Source organism: Pieris rapae, chromosome 22, assembly GCF_905147795.1.
Source record: "Pieris rapae chromosome 22, ilPieRapa1.1, whole genome shotgun sequence".
In the NCBI taxonomy this organism is placed as follows: Eukaryota; Metazoa; Arthropoda; class Insecta; order Lepidoptera; family Pieridae; genus Pieris; species Pieris rapae.
This window is the reverse complement of record NC_059530.1, coordinates 2,850,231-2,866,398: the sequence shown is the minus strand read 5'-3', so window position 1 is coordinate 2,866,398 and position 16,168 is coordinate 2,850,231. Positions and strand designations below refer to the sequence as shown.

The 16,168-nt window shown below is 32.5% G+C and overlaps 2 protein-coding genes across 2 annotated transcripts; both read left to right on the top strand.

The window, feature by feature from the left end:
• The first annotated feature begins 17 nt into the window (after positions 1–17).
• LOC110996150 (zinc finger protein 2 homolog) lies at positions 18–8,694 on the top strand. Its single transcript, XM_022263693.2, has 12 exons — positions 18–410; positions 677–814; positions 1,204–1,617; positions 1,932–2,062; positions 3,028–3,102; positions 3,745–3,880; positions 4,854–4,963; positions 5,808–5,901; positions 6,364–6,522; positions 7,254–7,355; positions 7,938–8,033; positions 8,528–8,694. The coding sequence occupies exons 1-12, from the start codon at positions 291–293 to the stop codon at positions 8,672–8,674; spliced, it is 1,722 nt and encodes a 573-aa protein (XP_022119385.2). The 5' UTR covers positions 18–290; the 3' UTR covers positions 8,675–8,694.
• A 2,399-nt stretch (positions 8,695–11,093) lies between these two features.
• On the top strand, positions 11,094–15,606 carry LOC110996163. The gene is made up of 10 exons (XM_045633256.1): positions 11,094–11,196; positions 11,434–11,491; positions 12,205–12,279; positions 12,766–12,864; positions 13,384–13,482; positions 14,084–14,228; positions 14,531–14,622; positions 14,695–15,197; positions 15,325–15,386; positions 15,473–15,606. The coding sequence occupies exons 2-10, from the start codon at positions 11,438–11,440 to the stop codon at positions 15,529–15,531; spliced, it is 1,188 nt and encodes a 395-aa protein (XP_045489212.1). The 5' UTR covers positions 11,094–11,196; positions 11,434–11,437; the 3' UTR covers positions 15,532–15,606.
• Positions 15,607–16,168: the final 562 nt, after the last annotated feature.

Here is a 16,168-nt window from a genome sequence, read left to right as displayed (position 1 = left end):
GTAATTTTGATAGGAATTAGTAATAGCTAATAGAATAATAATAAAACAGATCCTTTTTATAAATTTATTTAACAAAATATTAATAAAAATATAATTTTAAATTTCTTAGTAAGCTAGTGATGCTCTCCTTTGTTGAAAATAAAACTTTGCTTTGCTATGGTGTATTATTTGACACCTTAGGTGAAGAGTCCCGATAATTAACTATTTTCTCTGCATAATGGCTGCTCTATGTTTTTTATTTTGTTCTCAAATTTCAATAAGAATTATTTTTTAACAAATATAGAGTGCAAATGTGCAAAATGAGTGCATTGCTAGTGTGCCGCATGTGCTTGGCTTCTGAAGATGTCAAATTGTGCTCATTGTCCAAGTACAAACTTGTAGAAGCTTATGAATTTGTTACTGGACATCAAGTAAGTATTTCTTGTAAATTTACTATCCTATATATGATGAAAACTGTTAAGAAAGAAACTGAGATTGAAAATATGATAATGAAAAATTAAATATATACAGAAAAATAGGAATATATTTAATTATAGTAAATTTAAAATTTCCCATTAAGTTTCCATGTCTACAGTCCTCTTATTTAGTAAACCAAATAAAGTTTCAGTCTCTGGAATCAAAGCTACGCTTTTTGGCTTATTCTAATGTCTACAATATAAAATATTAATTTTTGCAGATTTTAGATGATATGCTTCCAGCATACATTTGTATGTACTGTTCAGCACTTTTACAAAAACTATTATCATTTAAGGAGATGTGCCTACAATCACAGGAGTTATTGAAATATTTCTCTAATGACTTAAAAGATGGGAAGGTTGGTTTCTTTACAGTACATATGTTAAGCATTGTAACTTGAATGATACCAATGAAATGTCATATTATCACCTCTATATTGGTGTAGTATTTATTATGTTAATATAATAGTATGTATTGTTTGAGTATATATGTTTAGAATAACTTTATAAAAATACATACATATAAAAATACATCTACTGACAGTTATAGATATATATATATATATATATATAATAGGATAACTTGTATATATAAATTATTTTCATTAAACATACTTTTGCTTTTGTTGTTGCAGTGTTTAACTCTTGTGATTGAAACTCATACAAAAGCTTGTAAAATTATTACAGTATGAGTGTAATTACCTAAATTACATTGAAATATCTTACATATTGAAGTTTTTCTTTTCAGCTACAACTAACAGAACTAAAAAAGCTATCATCCAGTACAGTTAATCAATATACAACTATCTTTACTGACCATATCATAAATATAGAATATACAGAACCTGTTATAAAAGAAGAAGTAGAGCTAAAAGAAGAATTTGAGCCAAAAAGAAAGAGGAAAAGAAAGTCGCCTAAAGTGAAAGAACTTCCATTTTTAAAATTAGAAGATGACGACTTTCATGATGATTTTGAAGAGAAAAATGATTGTGATGATTTTAATGTAGAAATGGTAATTTTGACTAAACAAGAACAGATTGCAGAGATAGAAGCAAGGAAAGTGTCTGTGAACTATGTGAATTCTTTGTACCAATGTGATAAATGTTATAAGGGATTTATAACCGAGGCTACATATAAAAACCATATGGTTAGACATGATACTGTAAGTATTTTTATTAAACTGTAATCATAGCTTTAAGGTAAATATATATAGGTAAATTTGTTATATGTGTATATAATGAAACAACAAAGTCTAGAAAGTGTAAAATCAACCAATCTCTTGTAAAAGAAATGATTGATAATTTTATATGTATAAACATAGGAAAAGGTGGTGTGGTCAAAAACTATCCACACCATTAGGCGATAATAAAAATCTTTTTAGTTTAAAGGTTAGGCTGTAAATTGAATGGCTAATTAAACTAGTTGACTGATACATATAGATAGAAGAAAAACGGGTACAGGTTGATATTTTTTTAGAGCAGAGGCGAGCATGTATGTGATGTGTGTTTGTGTGTGTGGGGTGAAGCAAAGTCATTGCGCAGTCACATGGTCACAGCACATGAGAGGAAATATATTTGCAAGCTTTGCAACTATGTCTCTAGATCTACGTGAGTATATTTTTGATTCAGATAATTTATTTTGTAAAACAATACTTGATGTTTAATAAAAGGAATGATAAACCAGTTACCAAATTAAATCTTTGTATGTTTCTAGAAAATCGACTTTAAATCCGATTTCAAACATTCTTTCACTATTAGAAAATGCCTTAATAATAGACTGTTTTTTCCAAAGTAATATTAAAAAACATGTTAAAGAGAGCTGGGAGATGTGAGTTATTAAAAAAATATATCAAATGATGTAAACAATATTTCGTTGGTGGTATTACTGTTGGTGTTTTATTTATTTAAAAAAAGTTATTAGGGAGCGTTCAAGTATTTTTTTAGATTCTTGACAACACCAAAACCATGTAACGCGCCGTAATTTTCTTCTGTATTAGTAGCGGCACGAAACTCTAGCGCTGACCGTTATTGCGCAGAAGTAAAAAATAAGGTACCTGCGGGGGGGCTAGCGGAATGAAGAGCGTCGATTGGTTCTCCAGTCGCATTCCGTTCCCCGCACCACAGTACACATGCGCAGCAATCCCCTCCACGTATCGGCCAGCGCTAGACTTACGTGCGTATAATTATACCCAATGGTAAAACGTTTCGTTACCACCCAGTGAATTATTACACCTTAAAGTTGCCATTTATGTGGTGTAAATAATCGAAAAGTCGAAAATAATATTAACAATAAAGCATAATTCAAACCCGCCCCGCATCTTAACGTTTTTTATCCCAAAAAAAATTCGTTACGTTTCATTTTTAATACTTGAATGCTCCTTAGCCCTGTCAGAACACAGAAAGACTGGGAGCAATATTTAAAAAAAAGTTTTGGCTTGCTAGTTTCACCAGTAAACGTTTAATTTTCGCAGGATATATGACAATATTTATACAACATTAACAATTATATTTTCGATTCTTTTACAAACTTGCCTTTTTTTATCGTTTGATATATTTTTCCTTTGTGTTTTTAGAAATCGCGCGAGGGAACACAGTCAATGGCATAACGGACGAACCTTTGATTGTAAAACATGTGGACAGTCATTCTCGTAAGTATGTTAAGGGCCTGTTTCACAATGTATGGATAAAGCGCCAAATAGCTATGCAACACATAAATTATTCGAAAGATAAAAGTTCAGAATAAGATACTTGGCATTTCATGACAAATATCACTATCTGACAGTCGTGAAACGCAAAAATACTGTTTATCCAACAAATAAGTAACAAATAGCTTATTTGGAACTTATCCGGACATTGTGAAACAGGCCCTTAATGTTGTATACAAAACATACAATATAAATAAAAAACGTTACCATGGCAACGAACTCATCTTTCAGGTCACGAGTCCAAATAATGAATTGATTACCTTTTTGAGATTTTTTTGATGAGTTCTTAATTATGACTCCGGCTATATAAATTATTATCTAACTAGATTTCAAACTGCTGCTAGATATGAACGCCCTACCCTATTAAAATATAATACTTATATCTTATCTGTTTGCTTGTTCGTTCGTATGTAATTTATGTCTGTGTGCATGTTAATACATCCGACACTTTTTGAGAACTGGCAAAAAATTTGAAGCATTTTTTTAAGGAAGAAACTTAACTTTAATTATTATATATTTAAAAAAAATTAAAACCTTCAATCCAAGTTTATGAACTATTTGACAATTTACCACCATTTCTTACAGAAAGTCAACAAGCTACCTGACACATTCCCGCTTACAACATCCCACGAATAATTCATGTGATATCTGTGGTGAATCTTTCTTAGGGGAGTATGGGCTTAATTTGCATAAGAGGAAGGCTCATGCCGATTCAGAGGAGGTAAGGAAGTGTTTTTATCGATACTTAACCTGGCCTGACAGTATTAGGTGAATTAAAGCTGAAAACTATAGCTTCTAATGCAGCATTAACAGCGTGTATTAGCCACAGACGGTTGGGACTGTGGAAAAATTAATTTGGGAAAAGTGAGACCCACTAATGCTAAAGGAATTTGTATAGGAACTATATCAGGTCGCTTGATAATTTTCATACAAATTCGTTTGTTTAAATTCCAGGGTTACGACTATTTTTTTTTAATGATAAAGTTTGCCAACGCTCGGCACACACATTGGTAAAAACAAACACAAAATACAATTTTTAATGTGACAAGCACTTAGAGGCAAACATGACATTCATTTAGAGCACATACAAATATCAATCCAAACAATTATTAAACAAAACAAACATTACAAAAAACTAAACAAAAATGGATTTTAAAGTGTGAGGGGAGTAACTATGGATATCCAGACCTAGCTTGTCATACTATCAAAAAGGGCTGAACCAACTCCAACCAAATTTAGACATTGAATCTCTACTTGTTTTTAAGGCGGGAAAAAATGCAGGGAAAATTCTAAAAAACCAGTTTTTTTTTCGGAATAGCAAACAGTCTTATCAGATCAGTAAATTAAATACTACCGTTATGTTTGTTAGGTTTTATTAACATATGGACATAGAACTGTTACCAAAAAATACACTTACATTTAACCCTCTCATTGATAAACGTTAATATTATAAATAATCAATAGATACTATCGCGAGTATCAAGGAGCCTTGAATTTTTTATGCAGTTAGTACATTACTATGACGTCATTACAGCGAGGTGCCTAACTGCGTTTGTCTATGCTATTTCTCTCACAACAAAAACCCTCCATTTCAAGGAATAAAAAAAAATACTACAATGGTCCAGCCGTCTTTGAGTTATGAGCTCAGCATCTAATTCTGAGATTTATTTTTATTTAAATTAATTAATTTACAGGTGTTAAATTATAATGAATCATGTGAAAGATGTGGAGTCGAGTTTGCAAGCAAGGAGGCTGTGAAACGGCATCTAGAACATTCTACAGATGGCGAATGTACCAACTTGTGGTAAGTCATTTATTCATAATAGTTTTTTCTATCAATTTCATAAACTAAAACGAATTTCTTGACCTTCTTAGGTCTGGGCTTTCACATTCAGATTTCTGAATCTGTAGAAAATATTAGTATTTGGTATCAGAAGCGGATTCAATTTGACAAAAAACACAAACGAAATTTAGCTTTCACAAAAACACAACAATCAAAAGATAAGAACACGTAGGTACTTTACACTTTTAAAATTAATTGAGGGTAGGGTAGTAAAATCGTTCCACACAGAATCGAAATAAAAGTGAGTCAACGGCGGTATTGCTTCGCCTTATAGGTTTCTGCTCCAAGTTAAATAAACTAACTACATATCTATAGGAAAGAAAAAGTAAAACATAAAATAATTACATTGGAAATATCTTCAAAAAGTTTTTGATAAAAATAGGAATATGATAGGCAAGTAGGTGATCAGCTTCCTGACAGACCCTCTACTTTTTGCGTCGGTTTCCTCACAATGTTTTCCATCACCGTTCAAACGAAATCAACGAATGCGAATTAAATACGCACATAGAATGCACACATGCTGACTCTTCAAAGTCAGTTAAATAGCTGCTGTGGTCTCTGGCAGAATGACCAGCGCTGTGGAACACTCTGCTCCTCAGCATAATGCTGAGCCAGGGCCATTTACAGCCACAGCACTCACGCATTTGAAACGAACCGAATGGGAAAAGGGAATTTATTCATTTTTTTTTATATCTCTTTTTTAATTCTTCTTAATCTCTCCTCATCTTTGATAATTGTTATTTTGTATGATTTTGTTTGTAATAAATGTTATTTGTATGTCTAAATTGCTTTCCCATTATTTTAGTTCGTGTGTGAAATGCGGTGAAAGTTTTGAAACGGAGGAATTGCTGGACAAACATATGAAGGAGCATCCCCAGGAGGGTAACACATGTCTTGAGGTAAAATGAGATTTGAAATTTTTTTCACATAAATTAAAGTCTTGCTTTCCCTTTGTTAGACATATAACGTAATTTTAAATTAATGGGGTCGCGTTAATCTTATTAACTACTAATTGATTGAGGCCGGCAACACACCGGCTAGTCCCTGGCACTATAAAGTGTCCATAGGTTTTCTCTGTCTCAAGTGAAAAAAAAAATATTTAATTGGACTAAAAGGGCATCATAAATTGCCATTAACTAATGGCACTACAACTGCGGGCTTAAAATTCTGCATGTCTCTACAGGAAAATTGAATCAATCTCAATCAAAACATTAAACAAGTTAGAAAAATAATTAAATAAACATTTAATATTATTTTTGTTTATCACGTGATATTTTTTGCTCCTTCTTTTGTCTATGGGTTGCGTCAACATGGGTATATTCAATGTCTATTCCTGTTTTAGTTGATTATAATTTTTTCAGTGTAATAAGAAATTCGCGAACGAGCGCTCGTTCTCAATACACGTGGAACGCGTCCATCTTGGTATCAAGATGAAGCAGACGCCGAAACGCGTGACGCGCGAACGTCGCCTCTGTGCTGCCAGGTCTTGTGTTTGCGAGATCTGTGGGAAATCGTGTACTGTAAGTACTTTTGGATATAGAGTTTGTATAGGAAGGTAGGTGCTGATCGTCCTAAAAAGAAGTAGCCTGGACCATACTAACTGACTGGCCTCGTGTGGCTAAAGTCGAGAAATTTCTTATTTGATATCGTCATTAGCTGGTGGAATAGATTCAAATATCGTTTTCCAGGCCGACTCTCTCACTGTGGTTTTCTATTGAACCTTGCCATTGTAGACATTAAACATAACATTTATCACTAACGTAACACACACACACACATAGAAAAATAAAATGGTAAGAATAATAAAAAAATAAAAAAAAGCGCTGTGGAGCAGACGTGCTGCACAGCTCTGGTCATTCTGCCAGAGACCACATCAGTTTGTTTTCGCCTTAGACGCAAAAAAGAAAAAGAGTAGTCTAATAATAATAGTAGAAAAAATTATCGTAAAACTTAACACTGTACGTACAGAAGTCTTGGAAGATTTGTGTGTAAAATAATATTTTTGGGGTAATCCCCCAAAAATATTATTACATAAACCATTTTCGTGTATATAAAGATATACGCATATATACTACGATGAGCACACTAGAACTCAGTACATAAGCGTAATAATTTACCTACACTATGTAACTCTAGGTTTGACGGTTTATCTAATAGATCATTTACTTAACAGATTAAAACGTTATCACAATTATGTATGTGCATTTGCGACATAAGTATTCTAATAATGATGGTACGTAATTTTCTTTAGAATAACACATCCCTTGTGGCTCATCAGCGAATACATTCCGGTGAGAAACCCTTTCACTGTAGCGAGTGTCCCAAGAAGTTTAGTGTCTACCAACGGTTGCAGGTAAACAAATCAAAACATTTTGTGTAATATCTGTTTAAATTATTAGAAAAAATATGGGGTCTTGGTATCAAATTGATGTCTTTTTTGATCATTTATTTTCTAATAAGGATCCAGTGCCTCATGTGCTATGCCGGTTCTTCATGCTGTTTTCCTTCACCGTACCAGTGAATGCTAAATTGGAATAGAAAGATGACCATATGACTCTTAACGTCCAGAAATTGGACAGACACCAATCTTTTTTATATAGATTCTGGTACGTGGAAGTTAAACATCGTGATGCTAGTAGATAGCCTTAATCCTAGAAAGGCGATGGCGTGTCCATTAAAAAAGAAACCAAAAAGCAGATACAAAATTCATGCCATGACTAATAACGGTGGAGCCATATTTTTATCAAATGGTGGAAATAAATGGAATACAGGTTTTGGAATGAATTAGAACTATACGAGCATTTTGTGATATATACGTACGTACGTACGAAATGATTGACCTGTGCAATGTTTACTTTTTAAATTGATTCATTTAATAAAGTAATAATAGTTAAACATTAACATATACAAGGGATTTTACGTATAAATTTTACAGATTCATCTACGTACGCATACGGGCGAGTGTCCGTACCCGTGTACGCAATGTCCGAAGGCGTTTAAACACAAAGCTGCGCTCAATAGACATTTTCGAGTAAGTATTATATTATATGGAAGTGTTTTACTGGTTTTAAACGTATATTTATAATTGCTGACATTGGTCATCGTTCGCGGCAATCGAGCCTTCTGGCACTGGGCTCGTTGAGTTGAGTGTCCATGGGCTTTCTGCTTGTTATATGTCCCCTAAAAATAAAATAAATCAGTGGCGCTACAAGATTTTTAGGTCTTGGCCTCAGATTTCTTAATCTGTTTCATGATCATTTTTAATGTAATAGTCTTTGTCCCCTGCTATATAAAAAAATGGTCACATTGCATGTTGTGACAAATATACTGCTGTGTTTTAATCGTCTTTAAATAATATAATAAATAAAAATTGGTCTTTAAATAAAGTTTATTTATTATATTAGATTAGATTTAAATTTATAGTTTTTAACATGTCTTCAATAAAACCGTCTTATTGCGCAAAATATTTTTGTCTAAAGTTAAGAAATGTCAATGTCAAGTTTTAGTGAAACGTCAAACTTACAGGTCCACAGTGGGGTAAAGCCGTACGCGTGCTCTTACTGCGGCAAAGCGTTTTCGCAATCGAACTCTATGAAGATGCATGTCAACACCGTACACTTGAAGCTTCCAACGCCTTACAGGCGGAAAAATCGAAATACACACCCTTTTTGATAATAAATTCTTAAGAACTACTTGTTTTTTTTAATCTTACCTGTGAAAATATCTACAGTTCTTCCTACAATAATCCTTACCAGTGTAATTTACTAGTTATTTGTCAAATGTATTAAATAAATTGAGTTGCTAAAGCGTGATTAATAATTTGATGTTCATGCAATCAGAAACACTGCATTTATTTAACCTATAGATAACGTAGAATTTCATGGTTAAAATGATGTTTCTAGAATAATAATAAGAAATCGTCTTTAACTTCATTGATGAATTGAATTGATTTGACAATTGACAGGTTTGTTTGCAATGAATGAAGTGGAATTCAGTTATGCAGTTTTATTTTCATAACAATTTAGAATTATAACCATTAACGTACTTGGATACTAAATTTATCTGAGCCTTTTCCAAATTCCGCACCAATTTCCAATCCAATAAAATAAATCTTATAACGCATTTTGCATGGCTGACGCATAAAATAAAGAGAAAAAAATGAATGAATTCAGAATGGGACAGAGTTGATCCGGTGCGGGGCCGGAGCGGTGCCGCAACGTCATCCTACATACAAATCACTACACCATGCCACACGACGGGTTGCGACGTCGCACCGCAAGCGCGCCGGACACCTGAAAGACGAAGGGGGGGGGGAATATATTGCCACACCGCAACGCCCGTGTGGCACCCTATAGCTCGAAATAATTGCGGTGCGGCGCCGCACCGCATCGTGTGGCCGCGCTCTTTAAGCTTATGACTAGTGTAATCAGGGGGCTTAGTAAAGATGCTATATGAATATGATGGTTCGTATCGACATATTTTCATACAAATTTAGTTTTCCACTTTCTACATACACTACGGTTAAGGCATCTTGAGAAAGCCCCGAAAAACAATGTTTCGCTGGGTATCGAATCTATGGCAAACTCTATCGCCGTCAGATGTGGTCATTAATAAGAATAATAAGTATGAATAATGTATTTATATGGAACAAAAAAAAATCACTTATTTGTCAAGATAATTGCATTTCGGTTGTAAAGAAAAATTATAGTAACTATTTTAAATAAGTAAATACCGATACGAAACAAAGTTGTAAAAGTAAAATCTATTTTTTTTTCAGGAAAAATAAATGAAGGTATTGTAATTTATTACTAGGATACTAAGTTTACATTACATATACAAATATAACTAATTGTCAAACTAACTAATTGTCTAATTATCTAATTAACTAATTATCTAATTAAATAACAACACATACATTACATATACAAATATATTATATCAAATGGTAGCTATTTTTTCCTCTTTGATGATTTAAACATTGTTGTGGGTATTTAGTGTACCTAAATAGTTTAAATATAACTTATTTTTTCGTTTATATAAAACTAAATGTATTCTGACGTTAATGTGTGGGATACACCCGAAAATAAGACAATGTAAACCTCACAAAATTTTGTCTACTAATATGCATCTTCCGCCTCCGAGCTTTATTTATGGAAGCCGCAGACCTTGGCTGCGAATAAATAAAAAAAAACTAATTTGTCTAAGAAGGCCGATCGACTACACACTTCAACAAAAAAACTCCATTTGCGGAGTCAACTCAATTGACAAATTTTTTGTTCCAAGATTTCTATAGTGGGGAAACTGCATAAAACTATATTGGAATGCGTTCATTCACAAGGACAAGGAGATAGTTAAATATCATCCGAATTGCCGATGTCGTAATATTGAATGCGTGAGGTCGCGACATTGAATTGAGGCTAACTTGTTTTCTAGTGATGTGTGTATATCGATACTTTGAATAAATACTAATTATATGGATAAAACCGGCAACTCAATTGCAAGCTCTTTGGAAATGCAAGTGTCTCTTAGCCTCCTGCCCGTTTGACACCTGTTATATTAAAGAAGTTATATTGTAATGATGTGAAATGACTCTTAGTTTAAGTTATGTTTCCCATTATGTTTTTAATTACGTCGTCTCATCGTTTATGTAGTAATACTCTCATACACTTTCTGTAACGTGGACATTTTTCTGGCTTATTATTGGACCATTTCTCCTTACTACCTCTTATATGCTGCCCCCGCCTTAGACTTAATAGTCGTTCCGCGTCTGTTGATTTAACTTGATATTATGTTTGATGACAGTTTTTATCAAGTCTTCAGTCTAATATAGACTTAGTATAAAAGTTGACTTAAGATAGTATCATGTTGGTTGTTTATTACTATAATGTTACCTTGTTACAATTTGCATGGTGAAAACATCGTTGGGTTAAAGACGGTACTCTAAAAAGGTGGAATTTAAAAAATGCTATTTGTAAATTGTATTTTTGAATTATATTGTATTTCACATTCCTTATACTTATTACACATTAAGAATTATTTAAAAATACATATAGATTCATTTATCGATATTGGCTAACACGTACCTATATGTTGCCAATATGTTGTTATAGTATTGAATGCTTAGTGTGATCGAAGTCATTAAATAAATACCTTGTTCAATTTGTGTAAAAGTATATCCATGTTCTAAAAGTCAGGTAAAAGTATATTTATAAGTTATAGTTTTATTTCACCAATGTCAGCAGATTAAAAAAAATAAAATTGAATATTTACTTAAATTAGTAGTTCAAAAATTGTCAAAAGTTAATCCATTCAATACTACTTATGTTATTGTATGTAAACCGTATTAATGTATTTGTATGCGGATTCAAATAAAACTAATTATAATACACTAATAAAGGCAATGATAATTAATATCTACAAATACATTTTAGAAGAATGGAAAGACACTGTTGTGAGCACCAGGATATTGCTGGAATACGCCTAATTGTTGTAAGTTCTTTCATAATTATTTATCATGAAATGGAAATAGCATTCATTATCACAGTAAACTTAGTCCTTACCAGGCCCCAATCAATAAATAATAAAAAAGTGCGTGCGTACAAAGTACACGTGTTAGAAGTGAAACTTCTTTGTAAATTAATTATTACTAGGGTAAAAGCCCCAATAGATGATCATGTACCAGTATGTGTTCATCTATGTATTTGTATTTACATAAGTATCTATATTCACACTGTTCACACACTGTATACGCGCTAATGTAATAAATAAATTAAAAATCTGCGTTAACTGCACAAGACGTAATGCGACAGAATTTTCATCTTAAGTTCTAATTTGTAACTACTAAATATACATCAACCAATAGCGTGTATTTTTTTCTCGATCCCCCTTTCTCACTCTCTGTCAATCGGTCTCAATAGCTCTCTCCCTTTTCTTCGTCAAAAACGTACGACGTTCCGTATAAATTTTCACCTCATGCGCTTAAAGAAGTTTCACTTAAAATATAACGGGTTAACGGTAACAGAGTAGGTAAATATATACTTATAGTTAAAGCACAAAATTCAAGCACACGACTGCCAATGTAATAAGTCTGATCCATTGTTTATGGTACTAATGAAACCTCTTTTTATATTTCTTAGCTTAGCTAATTGATTAATAAACTTGCTTAAATAGTAATTTATTAAGTATATTTTGTATATTTACAGTTAAATCTACCAGAAGATGAGGGTGAAGGATTGGGATTTCGGCTGACGAGAACTCTTTGGGATCCATATCCATGGGTAATTTATAACTGTCTGTGGCTCTATATGTCAGTGTTATTAGTATGATTCAGTAATTGGTGTTAGTGTAGGTATAGTACGTCAATTGTATTTTCTATGGAAGACCAATATGACTTTAAAATTTCAAGCACAAAAGGCAATGTACAGAAACAGACGAATGCGGAAGTTTTTCTGTTGGGATACGGGTTCATAAAGATGATGGTGAATCATTTAGGATTTATTAGAAAAGCTAAGCTCTCCTCTTAGTTTGGAAAAAAATAGTTTCACATATTTTATTATATTTTATTTATTTATGCCGAAATGAATTTGCCTGGTTGTTTGACCGTATGAATTTCAATATGTACTATACTTTATTATTTTTTAAGGAAAACAACCTTTACGCCTAAGTTTTTCACATATTCCACAATTTTGCGACATTTTTAAGAATAACTTGAAATGTGAATTTTGACAAGTTTTAGAATACGCGCTAATTTTTGTTGTTCACAGGTCCATGATGTGACGTTAGGATCAAGAGCAGATGGTGCTGGCCTCAAAGCAGGAGATTGCCTACTCCAAGCTGACGGGAAAGATTTATTGGGCTTGCCAGTACGTAATGCATGATATTTCAAGCGATTAAGATATTAAACATAGTATAAAAGTACCGACTACAGCGACATCTACCGGGAAAAAAATTCAAAACGGTCCAACCGTTTCAGAATAATTCATATGACATACACACGTACAGTAAAATTATCTTAATATATATAAATCTCCTGTCACGATGTTTGTCCGCGATGGACTTCTAAACTACCGAACCGATATCAATCAAATTTGCACTTAAAAGATAGGATAGCTTACATCTCAATTTATACCGGGAATATTATTTTATTGCAAATATTTGTTAATTATTTGATACAATTATAATAGATGGCGCTGTGTTAAAAGTACCAACCTTTCACATAAGTTATCCTACCGTTTGAATAGTTTACTACTATGTAATATGTATATCGAAAAATTAGCCAGCAACGCTTGGCCGAGTCTGCTAGTATATTTAAAGATTTGGTATATATTGGCAAATTTAATTCTAAACTACAATTTTTTATTAAACTTCAATAATTTGTTTAGGTCGGTCAAGTGGCGGGGATAATAAGAGGTAATGGGGACAGTCACGGAGTTTCCTTACTTGTTTGGAATTGCGGAGTCGACCCCAAAGATGACCCAGAGGTGAGTGATACTTGATTTTATACGGCCTTCATAAAATGAAAACGCACAAATCAACTTGGCTCCTCATTTGGCGATAATGACACTGGGCGAGGTGCCTAGTTAACTTCTGCCTATAGTTTTTTAGTAAAGTGCTATATACATGCTATGTTTAACTTCATTGGAAGAGTTTCAGCTAAAAAACTTGATTAAGAGGATTTATATAGTATGATTGTATATCCAACAGACTACCGACATATAGTTCGTAGTAGTATATTCTTAGGGTATAATTTTTACAAGGAAAAACATCGTCAGAAAAGGCACAAATACTTATGTAATCCACGTCTATTAAGACAGGCGTTACCGATGTGAATGCATTTCCAATAGCTTTATTTCAAATAACAATAATCTATTTAACGCTGCTGAAAATGTCAAAGTTTTAGGGGGAAAATCAACACGTCAAAAGTGAATTAAAGTCGATTACAACTTAACACATAAACTAAATATAATTCCTGTTCACGTATAGCCTTTATACCATGTATAGCAAGTATTATAAATATATTTTAGGCTCGACTCCTGACGCTAATAAAATATGCTAACTTCAAAAATCCCTGCTTTCTTCTAGTTATTATGGAGCGTCGGTGGAGGTTCCAGAGGCGAGAAGTCTCGTAGAGCACTCTCTGGTGTTGTCAAAGCGTTATCGTGTTGCGTATGCGCAGCAACTGCTTCTAGCGCGCTAAACTGCGCTCGGTCGCATTTATATTGTGAAGGTTTGTCAAACTAATTGAATAGCAGCTGTATGTAAAGCACGCTAAATAGATATACATGTGTGTCAGCAACAGACATATTTCTATCGTTGTTCCATTGACTGTTTGAGTTTGACGTTTCATGATAATGGTTTTTACAAATCTTTATCAGGGTTTTAAATAGCTGCTGCATTGTATTCGTTGTTTACCAAAGGCCTTGTTTTTAAACCCAAAACTAACGTCGTATATTTTAAGAATACAAATGTTTAGTGTGTTTGTGTTTTGAGCAAAAGCTTTTTTATCTGATTGTCTTTATTTTATTCTAGGTTGCTGGAGTCGTCTTGAAAAGTGTGCACTTTGTAGAGAACCATTACCAGCAAAAGAATCGCCATACGCTAAAAATTTAGTCGCGGAACAAGTAATATATTTTTTATTTATTTTATTTAACGAACGACGTTAGTTATCAAAATAATTTTTTTTTTAATTACAGGTATTTGAAGCGATAGCCGTAGAATATGAAATAAAAGAACCGATAAACAAAAATAAAACATTATCTGCATATAATTCCCCAAATCGATCACCCCAAGTATCCCCATCACCTATCCGGAAAGGACAATATCAGTTATCAATGATGAACAGAAAATATAATACAAAATATTCGTCTGATCCGAATTTAAGAAGATCTATAAATGATGGGAAATCAAAAACTGTTCCTTTGGTGGAAAGTACTAGCAATAATTGTAGATGTCAAAATCATAATGTTGGTACACATGAATCACACAAATGGCGGGAAACACCGGGTTGCCATAATGAAGTAGAAAACGTACCGATAATTAAAATTGAAGACGGATGTGAATCAAAGTGTAATTTATTACAACATAAATTGGTTACCCGTTTGAGACAAGCATGTTCCATGGCTGATTTGCAGAATTTTGCTATACAGAGTTGTCAACTGTCAAAATCTATGAATAATATAAATACAAACGAAAAAAGGTTAGTGTCGACGACTTATTAAATTTATAGATACATTTATTAACAATAGTATTATTTGCCAAAGACCTGCGCCATATTGTTAGAGGTACCTTAACGAAAATTATATAATTATTATTATTTTTTATAGTCACTCAAATGAACAACAAAGCAGTTCAATGGATAATCTCAAACCGAATAACAATCATGGGGGTATGTTTAATTTTTATATTGCATCGCATATTTAAAATATAAGATATTATTAGAAAAGCTGTATTTTTTAAATATTATTTTTACAGATACGCCGGTTTATTTATTGTCACCTCCACCAATATACGTGCTGAGTTGTGATCATTAGCGAAGGGGCATGTTTTTCAAAAGTTCCAAAGTACCTGGATTTTCAAAAATAAACGAATTTACAATATTTTATAAATAAAAGATTTCTGTTTAACAATTATATTTTATATTTTTACCCTTGGAATTACAATAAAGTCCGTCCTTTTATATTATAATATGTAGTTTTGGATCGACCACTTACTTAAAGTATAATTTTTTTTTTGTTTTTTTGTTTGTAATAATTACATAGAAAATATCACATTAAGAAATCGTGTTCCTATATCAAATAGAACACAAATTAAAGTACTTATATTTATATAGCTGCCACGCCGCTTCCTTGATTTTATTCATGGTACTAAAAACTAAAATTTAAATTTCCCATTATACGTCATATCGTATTTAATAAAATCAAAAAAAAATTAAGGTTGTATTACTTACCGAACATAACTAGAGATGCTTCACCATACAAAAAATGCCGCAATTTTCAAAGCTTAACTGAATGGGCATATTAAGCACGGAAATATTCCTAATCATATCTATTGGCTAAACATTTATTTATAACCATTTTAACCACCTATGCGATGGTTGTGTATTTTATGAATTATTTAAAAGATTCATGATCAATTTACCATGAACAGTAGTAATATAGAACATTCAAC